This window comes from Nymphalis io, chromosome 21 (assembly GCF_905147045.1).
Source record: "Nymphalis io chromosome 21, ilAglIoxx1.1, whole genome shotgun sequence".
NCBI classification, from domain to species: domain Eukaryota; kingdom Metazoa; phylum Arthropoda; class Insecta; order Lepidoptera; family Nymphalidae; genus Nymphalis; species Nymphalis io.
The window spans coordinates 3,397,838-3,418,945 of record NC_065908.1 but is presented as its reverse complement, the minus strand read 5'-3'; the positions used below and the strand labels follow the sequence as shown (position 1 = coordinate 3,418,945).

At 32.1% G+C, this 21,108-nt stretch overlaps 2 protein-coding genes across 7 annotated transcripts in view; one reads left to right on the top strand and one right to left on the bottom strand.

The window, feature by feature from the left end:
• Positions 1 to 8,287, bottom strand: part of LOC126776726 (protein mini spindles) — a 230,730-nt gene extending 222,443 nt beyond the window's left edge. For 3 of the 4 annotated variants that reach the window (XR_007669977.1, XM_050499420.1, XM_050499421.1), the window contains exons 1-11: positions 8,136 to 8,287; positions 6,840 to 7,060; positions 5,807 to 5,937; positions 5,266 to 5,510; positions 4,396 to 4,553; positions 3,875 to 4,113; positions 2,406 to 2,600; positions 1,294 to 1,474; positions 1,032 to 1,165; positions 623 to 758; positions 195 to 329 (exon numbers count right to left, since the gene is read on the bottom strand). Coding sequence is in view for 3 of the 4 variants with exons in the window: in XM_050499420.1 (XP_050355377.1) it covers positions 195 to 329; positions 623 to 758; positions 1,032 to 1,165; positions 1,294 to 1,474; positions 2,406 to 2,600; positions 3,875 to 4,113; positions 4,396 to 4,553; positions 5,266 to 5,510; positions 5,807 to 5,937; positions 6,840 to 7,041 (1,756 nt within the window). In the remaining variant the exon portion in view is untranslated. The remainder of the gene's footprint in view (positions 1 to 194; positions 330 to 622; positions 759 to 1,031; positions 1,166 to 1,293; positions 1,475 to 2,405; positions 2,601 to 3,874; positions 4,114 to 4,395; positions 4,554 to 5,265; positions 5,511 to 5,806; positions 5,938 to 6,839; positions 7,061 to 8,135) is intronic. The other variant, XM_050499422.1, reaches the window with a different exon arrangement.
• A 353-nt stretch (positions 8,288 to 8,640) lies between these two features.
• LOC126776835 (E3 ubiquitin-protein ligase goliath) overlaps positions 8,641 to 21,108 on the top strand; it is a 90,203-nt gene continuing 77,735 nt past the window's right edge. For 2 of the 3 annotated variants that reach the window (XM_050499672.1, XM_050499669.1), the window contains exon 1: positions 8,641 to 8,933. The gene's annotated coding sequence lies outside the window, so the exon portion shown is untranslated. Of the gene's footprint in view, positions 8,934 to 12,725; positions 12,743 to 21,108 lie in introns of those variants that run through there. The other variant, XM_050499671.1, reaches the window with a different exon arrangement.

Genomic DNA, 21,108 nt, shown 5'->3' with positions numbered 1-21,108 from the left:
CGATTTGATATCAATTTATTTGATTACCCATGAGTCAAATAACTGCTTGAAATAGCTGCTCACATCACATATAGTATTTATATGAATTTAAGAATTATAAAAACTATAAAACGATATCATACTAATCCGTTTGTTATTTGTTATGTTGTTTATCTCTTGAAGTAAGAAGACCTAGTATCTCCTCTAATGATTACCATTAATAACATCAGGAGGAAACAGCTGCTCAGCTTTAGCGTCGACCTCCTCGGGAGACATCTCCTGTTCTCGCGGAGGACTCGGCTGACCTCTCGCTGCGACCTTCTTGGTTCCACCCACTGGTTTCTTAGCTGCTGTAATTAATTTTATCAATTAATAAAAAATGTTACGATGACATATAGTTTATCATACCATCATTAATGAACATGATCTTTTTAAATCAACACTAATATTAAAAATCCAAAAGTCTGCCTGTCTGCTACGCTTTCACAGCTAATCAATAAAGCAATGAATCGATTTTGATGAAATTTGGTAGGAGGGATATAGGCTATTTTTTTATCTAACACATACCATCCTCCCCCTATTACGCGCGAGCGTAATCGCGGGCGAAAACTAGTACTAAACATAAATGCATCAAAATACTAACCAGACGCAGGTCGTTTGACGGGTTTGGGTTGAGCTGAACCAGCGGCGGGCTTGGTGTCTCCTTTTCCGGACACGGGCGCTGATACTTTAGGTTTGGTATCTTTTTTCGGAGCTGCCACTTTTACTTTTATTTCCGCCTGTGATGATTTAATTGATTTTTTATTTCGATTTTTTAATATCATTATAATTTATCTTATTATTACTTAATTTGTACAAAGAGTAAGTGTAATTTTATAATATTTAAATGTAACATTTAAATAGTATATATAAAGGCATGGTACAATCTTTTTAGTATTGAACATAACTTAATAAATATTAGATTTAAAGATACCATTTAAGTAAGACAAAAGTAAGATTACATAGCTTTATTCTTTACCATAATGTAAGTTTTTAATTGACTTTATTTGTACCTTTTCTGCGAATTCTTTTATCTTTTGCTCTTTCAAGTTGTCCAATTTGCCAATGTGTGGTGCAATGTTCTTTTCGCCGACTAATTTTGTAGCTGTACCTAGGGCTTCTGCAGCCGCATCACGGACGACGGGATCTAGTTAAAAAAAAAAATTAGTACTATATTATGTGTATAGTTATGTATTTTATTTCAAAAATACATTACACAATTATACATACTCTGCGAATACGGTTTGAAATTATAATAAAGTATATAAGCCTCACCGGCGCTTTCGAGTAGTTTCAATAACCCAGCCACATAGGCTTTAATCAGCTTCTTGTTGAAAGCGGCGGGCTGAGTGTGACACAGCGCGCGAGCCAAAAACAAAGCGCTCTCCGCTTTTATTGAAGGATTTTTGTTGTCGAAAGCTGCGAGCATATCTTCCATGATTGCTTCTAGGTTTGTCTAGAATATAAGTTAAATTGTTTAAGAAAACAATAACTAAACAAAGATGTTAGATATTTAACAAATACAATTTAGCAATAAATATAGGGTTCGACTGTAAATAGAAATGTGTTGCTAATAGTGTTAGTAGAGTGTGGATTAGTTCACATTCAATCGCTATATCGCTAACATTGGCATAAAATACACAAAACAGAAAGATTATATAAATATTTCATTAGTAAATAAAGATTTACTATAATATATATATATATTTATGTTTGATTTATAAAGTCATATCAAGTTATTTAATAAGTATCAGTGATTGTCCTAATGGGATGAGGTTCCTTATAACCACAAATCTTGTTTTCATGATTGGAAGTAATGTGTCGTGTAAAGTAATCTCATTGGCATAATGATATTAACTTTGTTTTAACATGGAAATCTATTACGAGACACATAAGAACTACTTATTATTATGGCAGTAGCTTATCATTTAAATAATTTGTAAAATGAAGATTTAAAAGTGCTTGTCAGAGTCAACTCGGACAATGTAACAAAGTAATTTATCGTACAGCAAATAAAAGAAATACAATGGTACAAAGTATGCAACTTTAAAGATCTGTACATATAGGCGGTCTTACTGCTGAAAAGCATACAAAAATTTATATTTTAATTCGAACTTTTTATTGAAGATATACTGATGATTTTCAATATAGAATTTAAAGCCAAATATTGTTTTATCAGTAGCCAGCAGGCGGTAGGCGAACCGTCACGGCAGGATGCGCAAGCGATCCCATGACGCCCTTTCAGGAGACGGAGTGGGTACCGCTGGTTTTTTAGTGGGTATTCCAGCACCTTCAGCGCCCGCGAGTCCCACATACAAAATGCGTAAATGCGTTTTGCAGCTAGAAAAAAGGCAGCAAGCGAATAAGGTGCAGCAGGTAACTCTCACCCAGGGGTAGATGGCGTCGACGGCGTCGCGCAGCGCGGTCACCACGGCCGGCTTGCGCTCCTTGAACTTGTCGAGCGCGGCCTGCACGCACACGGCGGCGTAGGGCGCGAACCGCGCGCGCAGCCCGCTCGCCAGCGCGCCCAGCAGCCGCCCGCCCAGCGCCACCAGCATCACGTTCGTGTCCTTCGTGATCACCTGCGGGCACCACACTGTATGACTCTCCTAGGCGTAGGTAGCTCGGCGCTACTGAGCGACTTGGGGTCACATTCACTTTAGATCGAGGCATTTTATTATAGTCTCTAAGGAAAAGTTCTTTTTACATTGCAGTTTGTTGGAGAAGATACAGGTTACAAACGTAAAAAAAAAATTATTTATCCTATTTCAATCCGTGATCTTCGATCGAGATCCGTGTGATATATATATAATCTCAGTTTTTTGAAAACTAAAGCCATGAACGGAATTTTTTGCAATACCAAAGCTCATCTTAAATATAACGCTTTTTCCTATTGCAATAAATACAACGAATATAGTTAATATCTTCCTAAGACGTGACAAATATTTTCAATTGATGTCATTAATTGCGTATGCAAAACAATATGTAGGCAGTTCCTGTCTCAAGGTCAATAAAACCATTGTTTAATGAAAAGTTATTCTGTTGTCTCGGAATGAAAACGTCACATTCCATTCGTTACATGGTGTGGTAGTTTATGACAGCTTTGCTGCTGTGTTTTTTTCTGAGGTATTAAGTATAACTGGTAGTCCTTTAGTTATTTCTATGGAAAAAAAGTTGGAAAAACCTTTGTATTTATAATAATAATGATAAATGCGAATATAGAGCATTACCGAACATAATAGTATTTAGCAAACATAAAACTTATTTTAACTTTACTTTATTAGTAGCCAGGTAAAGTTAAACATAGGCAAAGAAAATCTCAGAAAATCCAATATCTTTCTTAAAAAAGTATCTAAATTTATTTCATTCAAATTATCGATATTTTAATGCCTTTTAAAGCAGCGAAAAAGCATAGATTATAGTGCTTGAGTAATAGTTAAAAAAAAAAAAAAAAAGTATTTCCATATATTAAGATTTATTTTTAAAATGATAATAGAAGGATAATAATTTTTTAATGTATTTAAAGTTGCTAGTGCATTACTTTCAAAACTTTATGTATGTTTATAAAAATCTTAATATGTATTCAAAAATCTATTTGAATATTATTATATAGTCTATACTCATGTTTGCCTGTTCCGCTTTTACGGCTAAATGATTTTGATGATAATCGGTAAGAAGCAAGCAAACCATATAAGACAAGTATTCATTGAATTTTCATATTATAATAATTAAATAATAAAAATAAGTACAATAATTTTTGATTTACAGATTCAGTTGATTTATACATAAATTACGAAATAGTAAGAAGTGAATATGAAAATAAGTTGTTTCATTTAAGTATTAGTTTAAACATTACCTTTTTCAATGCTCTGACTAAGTCCGCATAGTCTCCAGGTTCTAATTTGGGAGCATTTTTCAATAAATTGTCCAATGAATCCAGTGCTTCCTTCCTATCTTGCCACTTCTTAGCCTCAAGCTTGTCATAAAAATCTTTGGGTAACTTGGATAATATTTCCACCGGATCGAGCAAGTCATACGTATCCACTTCAGCTGAATCACCGCCGCCAGTCTCTGCGTCCTCGTCATCAGCGCCCCCTGTAAAAATTTAAGAGAATTATACTCATATTCATTCTGCCTCGTTCAGATATGGTCAAGTGGCTAGATAAAAGGACCGCAAAGGCCGCAGACCATAAGGTCCACTAATCTCTCTTGAGATTGGCCACCATGGCCCCTAATTCCTCCAATCGGTCTAGAGGACATTATACTCATATACTAAAACCGCTACTGTAGTAAAAATGTATTTTTAGCTCTGATATATATTATATATCACTAGCAAATGGTTTGTGTGTGCTTGAGATACACAGCGGGAGCGCGTACCGTCGGGCTGGTCGGGCGCGGCGTCGCGCGCGCGCGCCTGCTGCGAGCGCAGGTAGCGCGACGGCGCGGCGCCGCCCGCCACGAACGACTCGCGCAGCTCCTGCTGCACCACCGCCTGCAGCGACGCGATGTGCGGCTCGATGGCCGCCCCTATCCATCTGCGGACGCGACACCGCTGTATTACTGCTTAGAAGAACTAATAGCGATACTGGTTAGGGACTTGTATCTGTTATTGAAATCTCGCTTGCTCGTGATTAAGTTTACTATCAAACATCAATGACCATTGCTAGTGTAAGTATAGACGAGAGGAACGTAACATCTTGGATCCAACGTTAGGTGACGGTCGTAGGTCTATAGGCATTAGCCACATAAAATCAGCACCTCTATTTGACCAAAATATAATATTACATAAATATGAAACAATAAATTGTTTAGACATTGGTACTGCATGATCTAACCATGTAGGCAGGCTAAATAACATTAAATTTAATGTAAAATATAATTATAAAAGTACCATGCATGCCAGTCAAATTTAACCTAATATCTGTGTACACTTTCTTTAGTTATCGATATTTGGGAATATAATGACTATATATATCATGATTAATAACATTAATAAAACCTTTTTTATCTTACATATTGAAAGGATTGCAATTAACATGGTTTTTTTAATATGCATTGTAATGTGTCAGTTGTTTGGCTTTCTTTTAATGCGTTATGTTCCTATTTTACAAAATGTTGCTTTCATGATTAAATTCTTCTTTGTTCAAACCCTCTTCCCAGTTCAGCTGGGGTCGGGTCTCCTTGTACATCTGCGCCAGAGCTTTCATGATTAAATAATTTTATAAAAATATTTAAAAGATAACATACCTGTGCATTTCAACAACAAGAGCTTTCATTTCATCTCTCACACCTTTGTCTCGATCAGCTAGTAAGATAGGGATTTTTTTAACCATAGGCTTAATAGCTATCACTTTATTGCCAAACTGCTTGAGGGCAGTGTTCAAAGCTGATACACAGGCTGCTACAACTTTGGGATTTTTTTGTTCCATTCCTTTGAGGAGTTCTTCTTCCACAACCTCATGTTTTTCGATTTCGATGTACATTAAAGTAACCTTGGGAAAAATTACAAAAAAAGGCTTAAATAATATAACCTACTTTGTCTATAACAATGTGAAGCAGCAGAATACTATAATTGAATCCTTAAATATACTATATATCATTTCCCTATTATTAACATTGTAAAAATATATAAATATGTGTTACTTATTGTTACATATGGCGGGTGCTCAATGGATGCGACTAGCACAGGACTGGGAGAATTGGCGCGCCTGTGAGGAGGCCTATGTCCAGCAGTATAAATGTGGGCAGGATAAATGTGGGCTGAATATGATGATTGTTATTTAAATACCTGCAGAGCAAGATCCTTCGTCTTGGTTTTGGGTGCGGCTATACATTTTGCAACAATACCAGACATCACCTCACCGGTTGTTTTGCCTGCATGACCGCAGTTTTCCACAAAAACCAAAGCTGCTTCCAAACCTAGACATGATATAAATAGTTAAGTATACTGTGATACATGCAAAACATACATGAAAACTAACTTTCGGACAACTACAATGGAAACGACGGATTTTATCCATGCGTCACTTACAAACTCCTTTTGGTATACAAACTCATTTCTATACTTTTTCTGTCTACATTGACAGGCAGTATTGTATTTAAATTTTTATATTTTTGATCAAACGCAATATTCGCAATCATAACTTAATTGTAAAATAAACTATTTTATTTTTAATTTTGAACTAGATTGTCTTTTGTAAAATCAAGTCAAAGATTAGAAATTTTGTGTTATATCCGCTTTTATGAATTCACAACATAAACAATTAATATATAAAATATGGGCTACTTTGTAACTTATTCAATATACACTTTCGTATACTTAATATTATTTATAATGCTACTACAAGATAGCATTTTTCTTGAGTAATTTTGGTTTATCTTTACTATTTTTGAAAGAGCAAACTTCCTGCCTGACTGTTTGAGGAAATTAAGGTCCAGACATTTTAACTGAATAAATATGTTACTCATGATGCACCAATTTGATTCAATTTCGTTAATATTTTGTGAGAAATAAAATGAATCATGATTATAATGTTTTATTGAATCCAATATAAAAATTAGTGAGTAATTTGAGGCCAGTAAGTAAATTGTTTCTTAATAAAAAGTAGAAGTAATTGAAAAAAAAAATTTAAACTTTAGTCATTCATTCAAAAACTTTAAAAGCCCGAGAAATGCTTTCACTTGTCCTGATTAACAATTGCATGACAATTATTACGAATCAATTATGATCTTAATTAATGTAGCAGTTGTGCTTTAATTACTTTCAAATAAATTTAAATGTGCTGTACTATTTTTTTTAATAGAAGAATCTAAATTCTAACCTTTTTCTTGTGCAACAGCATTGCTGTCGGTCACAAATTTCTTAATAAGTCCCAAAAACTTATTCCATTCCGGTGCTTTTTCATCATCGATTTGGTTGAATAGTTTTATGGCTTCCTCGTAGCCAGCAACTCTTGCTTTCCATAGTTTGTGTACACATTTTTCTTCTGTCGGTAATTTTTTGTATTCATTCTCATCCTCCATTTTCAATATTTAATCTTAACTGAAATTATTAATAAAAAATTGTAAAAATACAGATATTTATTTAGACTATCATACAATAATTATATTTTAAAAACAAAGTTAAATGAAATATTATATGCAAATTAACTTAAAAAATTTAAATATAACTCAAAACAAATAACCATTCTTCCATTACTTAGAATTAATTACATTAACAAAATATTAATAAAAATGATAACAAAAAGAACACAAAACTATCTGACTGGTATTAAAGCCAAGAAAAACAAGTTCAAAGGAATCTGTATTTAAAATAACTATCATAGTTATAACGAAATATATTTAAGTACAAGTTTATTATCATAAAAAAAAATTAAAACTCAGATATTTAATTTTTTACCAATTATTATAATTACTTGTTATGAAACTTTAAAACAAACTGCAGACTATTTCCCTATTACCTCTCAAGGACTATATCTTTATAAGGAATTTCTTAACCGATACATTAAAGAGACCAGGTTTTATATTTATATGGATTCTAGTTTACCATGAGAACAATTTGTATACTAAATATGCATCTGGTATGACCTTTAATGTGTTTCCCTTACAAGGTCAAGGATTGCAGGCATTTAATGCAGTATGCATGTAAATTGCAGCAAGATGGACAAAAGTATATATTAATGAGTAAACAATGTAATAACAGTGATTTAGAGAATAAAGGAACTTCACTAGCATCAATAGACAAAAATAATATAAATTTTAAGATAATTTTGATTCAGTATTTTAGTTCAGGTAAATGTATTGATCTTTTTAAATCTATAGGTCTTATTATTGTGTCGTATTGGATGTATGCGTAGTTGGCACTGTATTATGGAATATGGATAGGAAGACGTATATCACTCGCAGATGATTCAACCAACCAACGGTCTCTTTCTTTATTTGTCATAATGGCTACATGGCAAATTTTATGAATCAGTTCAATAGTGGACCGGTTCATTAATAACCGCATCAAATTTAAAGCGAGATGTGAAATTGGATCACATACAAATGAAGCAAACGCCCGACAACGGTCACTTTCTACAATACAAACAAAATTTATCGAATGTAGAGAAACTTACCGTTATATTGCCGTTATTATTATGTCAAGGTGTTTTAAGAAGAAAAATATAAAATCGAAGCACGTATAAATATTTCACATTATCTAAGCTGAGCTAATCTTTCAACCGACAAAAAGAAATTCTTTTTAGACGTCGTTTTTTTTTGAGTTTGCAAATTGATAGAAAATGGACGTATAATAAATGTTGCCACACTCATATTGGAACTATTTTTGACCCATATAAGCAGCTGTCACAAATCTTTTCCAGATTTTTGTAAAATATAACATTTAAAATAATTAATGTTTCAAACTCAAAATTTGTTGCTTACTTCAATAATAAGGTAGTACATTAAAACAAAATGGTATTATTCAGTTATAATATAGTTCGTTCATTTTCTCTTAGTCTATGGTTTAAACACATTAACTTTAGTTTTGTTTACAAATCATTCATTCACTCTTGTCGGAATATGAACGGTTGGAATCAGGCAGCGTTGTATTCATTCGTTACTTCGTTCAAACATTTAAATAGTATTGAGAACGTCTGGGCACGAGACGTGTGTTGCGGTTTTGTCGTAACTACTGTGCGTTCGCAGTTCTTACAGCCAATATTATTAGTAACATTTATTTACAAGTTTATGTTTATTTTTGTCTGTGCACTTTAAGTGTATATTTTGTTAATTGATATATTGCGGAAAAGTGAATATCATTAAATAAACAAACGGTAATGTTGTGTTTTCGTTTGGTATTGGGGTAAGATTACGTTACAACTGGCTGCAAAGAGAATTTTTAACAGCTGTTCGTGCATAGTATGCTTCATATTGTAAGTAAATAAACCTTTATTTCCTTTATATCTCTATTTAGTTCAGTAGCATAATTTGAAATGTATTTAAATGGTTACATCTTGAACGCTTTTTCAATCGGCGGGGTTTTTAAATAACCATTTTGCGAAGTTTCCTGTACATTATTTTGGTTAAAACAAATAGTTCAAAATTATGTTGTTCATTCTTGGCATTTACAGGTTTAACGAAATTACCATTAATTTTAAAATACTTAAAGTTCGGTTTGTGTTCGACTAATTATTCTTTATCTCTAGGATGTAAGAACAATAAGTTCGAAGTTCGTTATTTGTCACGTACAGAAAATAATCTTGCCGATATTATGTCTTAATTTGAATCACATACTTTTTTGTTCTTTTTATATATAATTTTTAATTGTGAGCAACATTCTTTTGTAATAAACTTGTTATAGTCATTGCGGGCCATACCTTTTTTCTTATTTTAATGTTTCTAGTACACAATTATAATATACATAGACCGCACAACTAGTCCTACACATTACATGATTAATTGTTACATACATTTTCTGTTAAAACATTCAATTGTAAGAGTCGATTCTTGTGAACATATATTATAATAGATTTACTAAAAATATAAAAAAAGCCTATTTTAATTTAAATAAGAGCGATGTCGACGTTGATTACATTGTTAGTTTTATATGAAATACGTAAATGAACTTATGTATTACTACTTGTATATAGTTGTTATAATTTATCTCGGTACTCTTTAGTTTAAAAGTATACATAACATTGTCGTGTGTGATTAACTTATTGGTCAAAATCTAAGCTCAAATTATACATTAAAAACCAGTCGAAACAAACGATATAATACCCGGAAAACGTTAAATAGAAAAACAATTTAATCAAACAAATAAACACTTTGTGATAATAAAATCAACAGTCTTCATTACAATGATAACAATACACTTTTAACCCACTTACTTATAATAATTCAAATGACTGTTTTAAATATATGTATATAGTTGCTTATTTATAATTTACCTCATTTAAAAATATATACAAACAAAACACTATCTCCGTCTTGCGTTCGAGTTAAAAAATTGTAAGCTTTTTATAATTAAATATGAGTCGAAATGGCCCAATTGTTAGAATGTTAATAAACGATTTCGGGTTCAAACCCACGAAAGCACCACTGAATTTTCATGTGCTTTATTTGTGCTTAAAATTAATCTCGTGCTTAGCGCTGAAAGAAAACGTGAGGAAACCTGCAATTAAACCCGCATTGGTGCATGTGTTGAAATACATTTACACCTTCTCCTCAAAGGCAGAGGAGACCTTACTCTAGAGGTGTATGTGTGTATCTGGAGGTGTGTGTGTACTAATTGTACAGGGTTCTTTAAATAAATAAAACAAAGGGATTGCAATTCATCTGTCAAAAAGTAGTAAGGAGTAAGTTGAACATACAAAATCCTATTTTATCCGCAAGGCTCAGACCAAATAATAACTTATTCCGTAGCCATGAGTTTAGTAAATATAAATAAGTTAAAATTTAAAAAAGTCGTGTAAATTGTAAGTAGGTTTGTTTATCTGTAACCATTTATTAGTTAGAAGATAAAAGTATGCTATCGCGAAATTATTCGATGTTAAGTTTTAAAAATGTAACCGAACGAAGATAATATTTTTCGAATTATGTTTACCATGTGTTCTCATCATGATAGTTTGATTAATGTCCTAATTACGAGTACAGAAAATCATTCTTTACATCGACGGTAGCCATTAATAGGTAAATAAATATCGTTCAGATCAGTTTATACTTAAGAAAAAATTATATCGACATTGACGTACTTGATTAAAATTTAATTTTCAATCTAGTAAAAGTATGTTGTTCGTCCTTATATATGTATCGTCACCTGTTTGCATTTGTATGAAATAGGTTACCAAAATCAATTTAAATAAAATAACAAAGCACATAATCATATGTATACTCCTTGTAAATAATGTTGAAACTTATATAAATAATACTTTGTACTGTTTGCTATTCGATCGACATCGGAAAATTGTCGACTACCCTCCTTTTGACGTGATTGTATGTGAAGGTAAAAAAAATGCGATAATTTATAACGCATTATCTATATATCGTGAAAATAACCGTGCGGTTCGTCACGTAGCGGCTAGCGCGCGGATATGGGTGCAATCCCCGGCCGCCATATTTGCAGTCGCCATCTTTGGTAGTGAATCACATGCGCGTACGATCACAAGCGCTTGATGAAGACAGTTTTCATTTACGACGTTTCGTTTTATTCTTTCCGTGTCAGTAAGTTCAGTGAATCACCATGTCCGTTACATGATTACTTGATTTTGTTACTTATTTTAACTCAAATACCTATAAAAATAAGATATATTAGAAATGTAGATTATTGTATTTTCCACTTGAACCCTAGTGTACTACATGAACAATTAACGATAGATACTTTTATGTTTTTATAGATACAAGAACTTTTGTTTAAATTCAAATTTATGCAATGAAATGGCAAATTATTTGAGGTAATTGAAATGTGGGAATTGACACACTCTTTTCTTTAGCTACTCCAGAAGTAGTGGCACTTACAATATTTCTCTCCAGATCTGACATTAAATGATACGAAACAAAAATAAAAATACCACATAACAAAACAAAAAATCAAATCGAGAGAGTAACCTAGTCGTATTTACTAAATTTATCATTTATGTTAAAGATGTTAAAGTGAAAATAACAAAAGAGAAATAACAAACACAAAACAAACAAATTGAATTGCTTAGCAATATTTCGCAAATAGGGCTCACTTCTTCCGATGATCGTGGGTTCAAACCCGGGCAAGCACCACTGAATTTTCATGTGCTTAATTTGTAATTATAATTCATCTCGTGCTTGACGGTGAAGGAAAACATCGTGAGGAAACCTGCATGCCTCTAATTTTATTGAAATTATGTCACATGTGTATTCTACCAACCCGCATTGGAGCAGCGTGGTGGAATAAGCTCTAAACCTTCTCCCCAAAAAGGGAGAGGAGGCCTTAGCCCAGCAGTGGGACATTAAGAGGCTGTTTCTGTTACTGTATGTGTTAAGGCTATCAATAATAATAATAATGTCCTTCAGACCGATGTCGGCTTCGGCGGCCAATCTCAAGAGAGATTAGCTAACTACGCAGGAGATATTATGGTGCACAAGAGTGTGCGCAAACACAGGTGCACTCTCTATTCTCCAACTCTCATAATCCGATGGGACTTCAATCCGACACGACCGGAAAGAGTTCAGGCGCAGGATCAACGGCTTTACGTGCTTTCCGAGGCACGGGAGTGTACACACTTCCAACTTCCGGCTCCGGGCTGCCACTGAGAATTTTCTGACAGACAAATCCAATAACTTTTTATAGGCCTGACCTGGGAATTGAACGCAGGACCTCCGGGCCTTACATCACGGCTATTATAAGCTATATATATATATATTATAAGCTATATGTTGTATTATGCATACAACTGTATTATGCATACAGTTGTATGCATAATTTCATCCAAATCTAAGCAGCCGTTTTTGCGACATTGAGTAACAAACATCCAATCCCACCCAGTTTAAGGCTGAATAAGGGGAGATCCCTTTATAGAATGTGTCTGCCTTTATACACTATGAATTGAAAGTTGCATAAAATTATTGTAAATAATTATTTTTCATATTTAATGTATACAATGTTTGTATAAAAGAAATTAGATTTACCTTTCTTGTCTTAAGTGTGTGCAATTCATATTCACATTGCCAAGTCAGTTCGTTCTCGACCGTCTACGCAGTAACATGTAAGGTAAAATTATAAAAAACAGCCTCTTTTTATATTTATGTGTAAAGAATAACATTCGGATATACGGAAGATATGTTACGTTTGAAATTACTTCTGTTATGGAATACTCGGTTATATTTATTTTTAAATTAATGATATTCCCGTTAAACTCATTGTCTATTGCGGTTTTTCCTCAATGCAACGTACGTGGTTAACACGCTATCATAATAAAGCAATTGATTATATCGCGTGTCAAATATATCAAATAGTGATGTTTAATGTGATGACTCAGTCTTCAGACTGCACTTTCGATTATCTTACTCGTATGAGTAATCGATAACGGAAGAGAAACAAAGGATTGATAGTTTACTGTCTCCTTAAGTTGCGCTTAATTTCATTGCTGTTTCGAGAAATTATATATATGGAATATGTTACTGTAATTATTTTGTTGACAATCTAATGGAATTTCATTTAAATATGATGCGATTTGTTCGATACTTGTTTCAGCTCAGCTGAAACAGAAAATAATCTATCGAAGTTTGACATACGTGTGCTTTCGCAATTAATTGTTTCCGTGACATCATACGTAAAAAGAAATGATATTCATATTATTTGAAGCACTTGCTGTACATATCTTAATGACACGGCTGTGGTCAGTAATTTGTTTTATGTAAACAGAAGTTAAATATCAATTAAATAATACTTAATCACAAAGTAACGAAGTTAATTATATTTTATCAAAACACGAAATATAGGTAATTATTCATATAAAAATCATTTACAGATCATATCTATATCTCACACTGATAGATAACAATTGCCGTGGTAACAAAAAAAAAAAACAAAACACAATCATTACGTATTATTGTCCACAGATAATCATTACTACAATACAATATATTATAATAACTATATTTGCATTCAAACTGATATATAAATCTTGAGATAAATAACCATTCATTCCAATTACAAAAATAGAACGTCTTTCAATTTTCATTCATAATTTATAGCTGAATAAAAAAAGAACAAGATCTTTTATGATATAACACTATAACTGTTTGTCACGAAGCCTAAGAAGGCATATTTTTAAGTGTTATTAATAGTATTCACAGTAATTAGATTGTTGGCTTCGACATGTGAGCACTACTTGGGTTTCAACTCTGATTCAATTATTCTAAATCCACATGTTTTTACACGCATTCACATAATTGTATTTGTCTAAAGTTGAAGAGCTTGTTGATTTATGAATTTACAGCTGTTTTTGCGAGTGTTCCGTCTTAACTCTATGGTTTCGTAATGAGCGATCTCCTTCAGACAACCTTTATGCATAAGACTGATTATAAAATATTAATGTTTTAAATGACGATGTAATCACGATTATTCCATGGAAAATATACGCATTGTTTGCAAAATATAATTATATTACTTTTGTTGTTATTTAATACTCGTTTTTAGTTCTTAGAATTCCTTTCTCAAATAAAGATTTCATAGAAATTGGTTATGACCATGTTCTACAACTGAATTTAACTAATGTGGAGTTAGAGTCGTAAGATATATCATTCGTTATGGTCGTTGAGCTCTTCTGCTTGACGTAAACGCGTAGTGGAGCATTTTTATAAAGCTTTTAACGCACGCGCAATATGATGAAATACTGTAAAAAACCAAATAATTTATTGCAAAAATCAATTGTCTGAACCCAACTGATCATTTTTTTCTGTAAGAATGTATATATATATATATATTTTTAATGAAAGGAAGAAACCTCTACTAACGTGTAAATCTTTTTTTTTAAATTTTAATACGGAGGCAGACTGGCAAATAGGCCATCAGGCACTAGGAAATATTAACCACTCCATACGTCGCCAATGCGCCACCAACCTTAGGAACTACGATGATATGTCCCTTGTGCCTATAATTACACTGGCTCGCTGACCCATTCAACCGGAACACAATAATACTGTGTATTGCTGCTTGGCGGTAGAATATGTGATCAGTTGATGGTACCTTCCCGGGTTTGCACAAAGTGTTAACAACAAGTAAGATTAAATTTACCTTTTCATGCTACTTATTTTATGAGTCAATGTATTTGTTTCGAGGTGACGTTTACAGTTGAAATTGGGTGACAATGATTCATAACCTGTATTACCGGTTCTTGAACATAATGGAACTGGTAGGTATTGCATAAAATTTAACATATATTATATGTATTCAGCGATAAGATATATGTAATGAAAACGCTTAGTCACTGAAAATGAAATATACTTTATTTAAATATGAATTATTCACACTTGTAGAATTTATTCAGGTGTTCATATTAAAACTCAAAACAATTACTGTAGTAATCCTGACTAGCAGCATTTTCTGGTTTCGCAATTCCCATTATCTGGGTGAATAATGAATCAGCCCTCCTGTCTTCATTTGAAGTAATTTTCTAATTTTTTTTCAATTGCAAGTGGAATCAATATTGTTGTTTATAATTAGACGCAAATATTTGCACAGCCTGTTTTTTTAGCCTAGTATAAAAAATATAACCCTAAAACGGTAAGTTAAAGATAACTAATAATTGTAATGACATTAATAACTTTAGTTAAATGTAATTATTTCTGACATGCATTTGATATTGCTAGTGTGTTACTAGCCTAACTGGTTTGTTTTTTATTTAGGTCGACCATATCTATATTCGATTTCCTCGTAATGCAGTATATAAAGTTGAGTGGCAGATAACATACCAATAAACGTTTGTATTAAACCCATTTCTTACATTTATCTCGCGCAGTTCATTGATTTCCGCGCATTGGGTTAATGACTGTACAAAAATAGTTGATGTTGGTTATTTTAATTGATATTTTAAGATTCCATGTTCGGACGTGTTATAATAATCTATTTGTATCAACTTTTGAGGCGAATTTAAATTACTGTTATTACTTATTTCTGTTTAATGAAAAAAAAATCTACGTATTCCTGCAGCAACCAGAATTTCCTCCGGGATCTGCAATCACTACCCATTTTTTGAAGACCATTCATGTTTGATCAGCATTACAAAAATCACACATACTGGTACACAAACAACCTTGTTAAAGATAATGCAAGCGGCGTTTAAATACATAAAAGATTACATTTTACATACAAACACATAATGAAACAAAACATTGGCTAATGAAGAAAACAATATGAATAGACTCATTATGATAAATTTAATCAAATATTCCGCTGGCGAAATGTCACGCTTGTTTGTGTAAAATTCTTTCGTCTTTGTTTCAAGTGGGCGTTACTCAAAACAAATATAGCAATTTCCTTATTATCTTTAAAACAATGATACAAAGGAAGCGAAACCGAAGGTGAAATATGGGTCGCGTTTAAAATTAAGAAACAGCCTCCGGACTTCCTTCGACCATAGACTATAAATAAACTAGTATGGTTTTGCGGAAGCTATACGACCTTCACGATGAAAAGTTTTCCCTATTAGTCGTTTGATGTAGGCGTTCGGTTGGGTTTTGGTGCGTAAACCAAACAAGTCAATTAGTAAAGCAAACAACACATCAAAGATGCACTTTAAGGAAACTTGATGATACAATGCAAACGACTTAGGCAATTAGAAGAGCCAATATAGATTAATAATTAATTAGAAAATTTGCTGTTTTTAATCCCATTAGGCATTAACATAACTTATATAGATTAAATATGTATACAGTCGTGTTATAGATTGTTTAAAATCTTTATATACATATATACCTTTAATATTTTAGGGCATAGTGTGATAGGAAGCTGCTGTTTGTGACAAAAACCCCACGAGGGAGGCGATGTTCTTGTCACAGAATTAATGAGAATGGTTACCAGTCCAATAATTGTTCTATTCTATTATATATAATAAATGCTTTCTTATATAGTAGGTATAATATACATAATTCCATGTAAATTTTAACTATATGCTTTTCTGAAAAAACAATGTACAATATGCAAAAAATCTTTAAGAAAACTGTCGCACTCGTTTTAAGAAACAGAGCTCGCTATTTTTCTTGATTTCATAAGAATAGCTACTTGTACAAGTAATGGACAAACATTCGGTTAAAATGCCGAATATCCTGCCGAAAATGCGTCCATTAAAAGGGTTACTCCATGCTTGTCTGATGTGTTAATCTATTTGTACGGAATTTCTATTTAGCTAATTTAGACTCTCTAATAACGTAATTAAGAATAATTCTTCGGGCGTTACAATCTTATAAATTTACTACTATACAAACCACATTGTTTTTATTACTTTATATTTTTACATAAATAGCTCACAAACATAAAAAAAACTTCGTTCTGTATTTTTTTTTATACTACATTTGTCCTCGTCTTCGGTAAATCCTATATTAATTTGTCTAAGCTATGTCATAAAACATCCTGTATTTTATATTTAATTACTCATGTTTATTTAATTGTGTACATAATTTTTTATACTATTATTATGCACGTTTATTGCTACTACCTTACTTATAAATTCTACTCTTGCTTATAGTTTGTTTTATAAAAAAAAAAGTGAAATCAAAAACCAACACTAATCATTAAATAATCATTATAGTATAAAATCTAAATCAAAAATATACTCAATTAGAATATACTTCGATTCGAAATGTACATTTTTCTGCGAAAAACCAACAATCAATAGTTGCTCTTTTCCATCCGTTATATAGTATATATATGTTATAATAATATATAATTAAACATATATATTCTGTATGAATATCAATGAATACTTACTCCAAGCCACTAAGTTATATAGATTATTCATTTATTATTTGTTTAAAATTAGACTTTAAAATCAAAAATCCGTATGTTATGCCTGTGACCGCATTTAGAATAATATTATTAGCTTACGTTTACTCTGCATGTGGTACTTGTGCCGTTCGATTTAATCACAATAAACGTGTAGGTACTAAATTTTTAATACCAGCATGTGCGATGTTATAAATATACCACAGACCCATGGTGACAACGTTTTTAATCCCAACTCATAGATCTGATCCTAAATAATATTATAACAATCTTAACCATTCAACCGATCATAATGAATTTTTGCGTATGTTGTCTTACAGAAAAGGATATAAGATACCCAACACACACACGAAATTAAATTTATTTAAGATGCAGATAATTAAAAATATAATTTATTTTTATATTATCAGATTCTTTCTAGTTTGTTGATTACTATTTGTGTCGCGCAGTTGATGTCCCATACAAAATGTTGATCAAACTGGATGTGTGATGTTTCATAACCATGATTAATTTATGTTACGTTATAATAATGGTTGGTGTTTACGGTTATTGTTCAGCTCCAAAGGTTATGCCTGAAGTTATGTAGCATATAATCAAATATATTATATTTCAAATCGGTAGTTGCTGAGATTTTACCTTGCAAATATACAAATATATATAAGTGTATATAATAAATATAAGTAGAGTGTCTCACAAAAAGGATTAAATCATTTAAAATAAAATGAAAAAACTTTATCTGGATTGTTAAGTATCTACCAGTTTGCAATGCGGAAATATAACTTATAAACTATAAAAATACTATTTTTATCAAATAAAATTACATAATGAAATTAATTCAAGTTAAGATCGATTTTACAAAAGCGTTCGATAGCCTTGTTCCAAACATATCTGATAAACCGTTTTGTTTATGTTCACTGGCCCCGATACTTCTCTTTTTCATCTGACGTGATTCGCTTAGCGCGTGATCTGATCATTTAGGTACAACCTTATTTAACAAATTCTAATTTCTTTATTGTGTCTCTTTTATAAACGTCACTGAATTAACATTGTCGCGTTATTTAAGGTCAGCTTTCAAAGCCTAACTAGAAATCGAGGGCGTAACGTGGTGAAAGATAACCGCGAAATTTGTTTATAAAATAACTATAATGCTTATTTAAGTCTTTATTAATATCATATATTATAATATATCAGTTTGTAAATTGTCATAATATTTTAAATACTTTATTGCGGTATATTGGTAGTTTAGTAAAATATAATGGAGACATCCATTGAAGTTACTGTGAGCTTCTAGCAGCCATTCCACATTCATATAATGAAATTTTTTTGTAACATGTATTGCCTTACTGTAGTACTTAATATTAACCTTATAATGTTTACATTTCATTAAAAATATTGAAACGCTTGTAACTTACTTTGAGCACTTCTACAATACTAACATTTATTCTGAACTTATTAAGCTATATAATTCTCTGCTGAGAATTATGTAACTCTTTAATGTTCTTTGAGAATTAAAGTATCTTTAAACCGACTCGACTGTAGGGAGATATTATAATTGCTTATACTGGTGGTAGGGCCTCGTGCAAGCTCGTCTGGGTAGGTACCACCCACTCATCAAATATTCTAAAAAAGTAGTATTTGGTATTGTTGTGTTCCGGTGTAATTAAAGGCACAGGCACAAGGGACATAACTTATTACTTCCCCAGGTTGGTGGCGCATTGGCGATGTGAGGGATGGTTTACATTTCTTACAATGCCAATGTCTAAGGGCGTTGATGACCACTTACCATCAGGTGGCCCATATGCTCGTCCGCGTACCTATTCTATAAAAAATGCAGTTCAAAGATATATTCTTTAAGCTCATAGTCAGTAATGTGAGGACTATCGGACGCGATCGGAGTGAAATCATCTGCGGAACCAACTTCGAACTGCTACTGATCGACGACAAAAAACCCAGTAACCTAAATTTTTTCGACTCGGGCGGGATATGAACCTGATACCTCATTGCTGCTGTACAAGCAATCCGCTAATGACTCGCCTAACGAGGCAGTTAATTATGATATACAGACAAATATGGATATGGTCTACCTTTTTAAAACAAGAAATAAATAAATATAAATACTTGTATCATAAATTGTTCTACATTGTTTTTGGTAAGGAATTTTGCAAACTATAGACTCCCTGGCGTCATATTGAGCCACCTTTGTAATCGTGCACAGAATACCTTGCCTTTTAAATTTACTAGTTACTTACGAAAAAGGAAATCTTTAGTCGATTGGCGTACGCTGCGTAATAGCTAACATTATTACATTATTGTACAACTGAGCCTTAAAAAAACAGAATGAAGCAAAAATATAATACAATGTTAAAGCACGTATCAAAATCGTTAACGAACTACAGAATTATTAAATATTATTTGGCATATTAGCTACTCATCTTGGCTTCACGGGTAGAATAAGGGTCTATATTAAACGACAAACTTACAAAGAAAAAAAAGGGCCAGGCCAGGAACCTTCCCGGTCGTACATAGAACAAATTGAATGGTTTAGAAATGTATAGAGGACAAACATTAATTTTTATTCATATAGATACATTTATGTAGGTTAATATTCGAAGATGAACGAATAAGTCACCTGCTGTCAAGTGGTCTCAAACACTCACTAGTCAGTACCAAATGGTGGTATTTCTTACAGTTAAGACATACCATCAATGCGTTGCAAACCCTGGGAATTACGATGGTATGTCGCTTATGCTGTAGTTATACTGGCTCACTCATTGTTCAACTCTGAACAGCCATACGAAGCATTACAAGGTAGAATAATATTACGATGGTAGAATATTTGTATATTATTAATAGTCTATACGTACAAATCAGTACAAAACCTACCTCCAGGTAAATTTAATTTATATTAAGAAGCATTACATTTATTGTAGTCTAAATACCCTGGTCTGAGAAGAACAAACAAAAGAAACTCAGCGGTTTTTTTCTATTATTCGCTATAATTTATACAAAAATAATACTTTTTATCGAAATGATATTTGGCTCGAAAAAATGATTGTAACATCTTATACTGTTGCCAAATTCCCTTTCGTTTACTACGTAACAGATGTTATTTATTTATTGAATAGTGTTACCAACTAGAGACAAAATACAACAGATACAAAAATAATTACTAAAAAACATTAAACAATTACTTTTTTTGTATAGAATTCTAAATTAAAGGCACGCACAACATTTTATAAGTATGTAACATTTTTAAGTTTAAATATTAAATAGTAGTTTTTAAATTTGTAACTTAATTTGTTTAAAGCTTTAAAGGCAAGGCTATACTCGATAAATGTGAAAAATGAATTCATTTGTGTAATAATAAACGGTAAACTGACTTTTCGCCGGCTGATTTTGGTAGTGTGGGAATTGGTTATTGATCCAAAAGTGCTCCTAGGTATTTTTTCTATTTTGTCACCATTTTATAATTAATAGTTTTAAATGTATAGATTAAAAATATTTTGTGTTATTTTATAATTGTTTTTAGCTCGATGTAAATTTCTCCGTATTTTCATTTCTCAGCGTTATGACGTCAACTTTTTCCCTGCACGAATGATATGAAGGTTATGGCAGTCCTTAATTGTTTTATT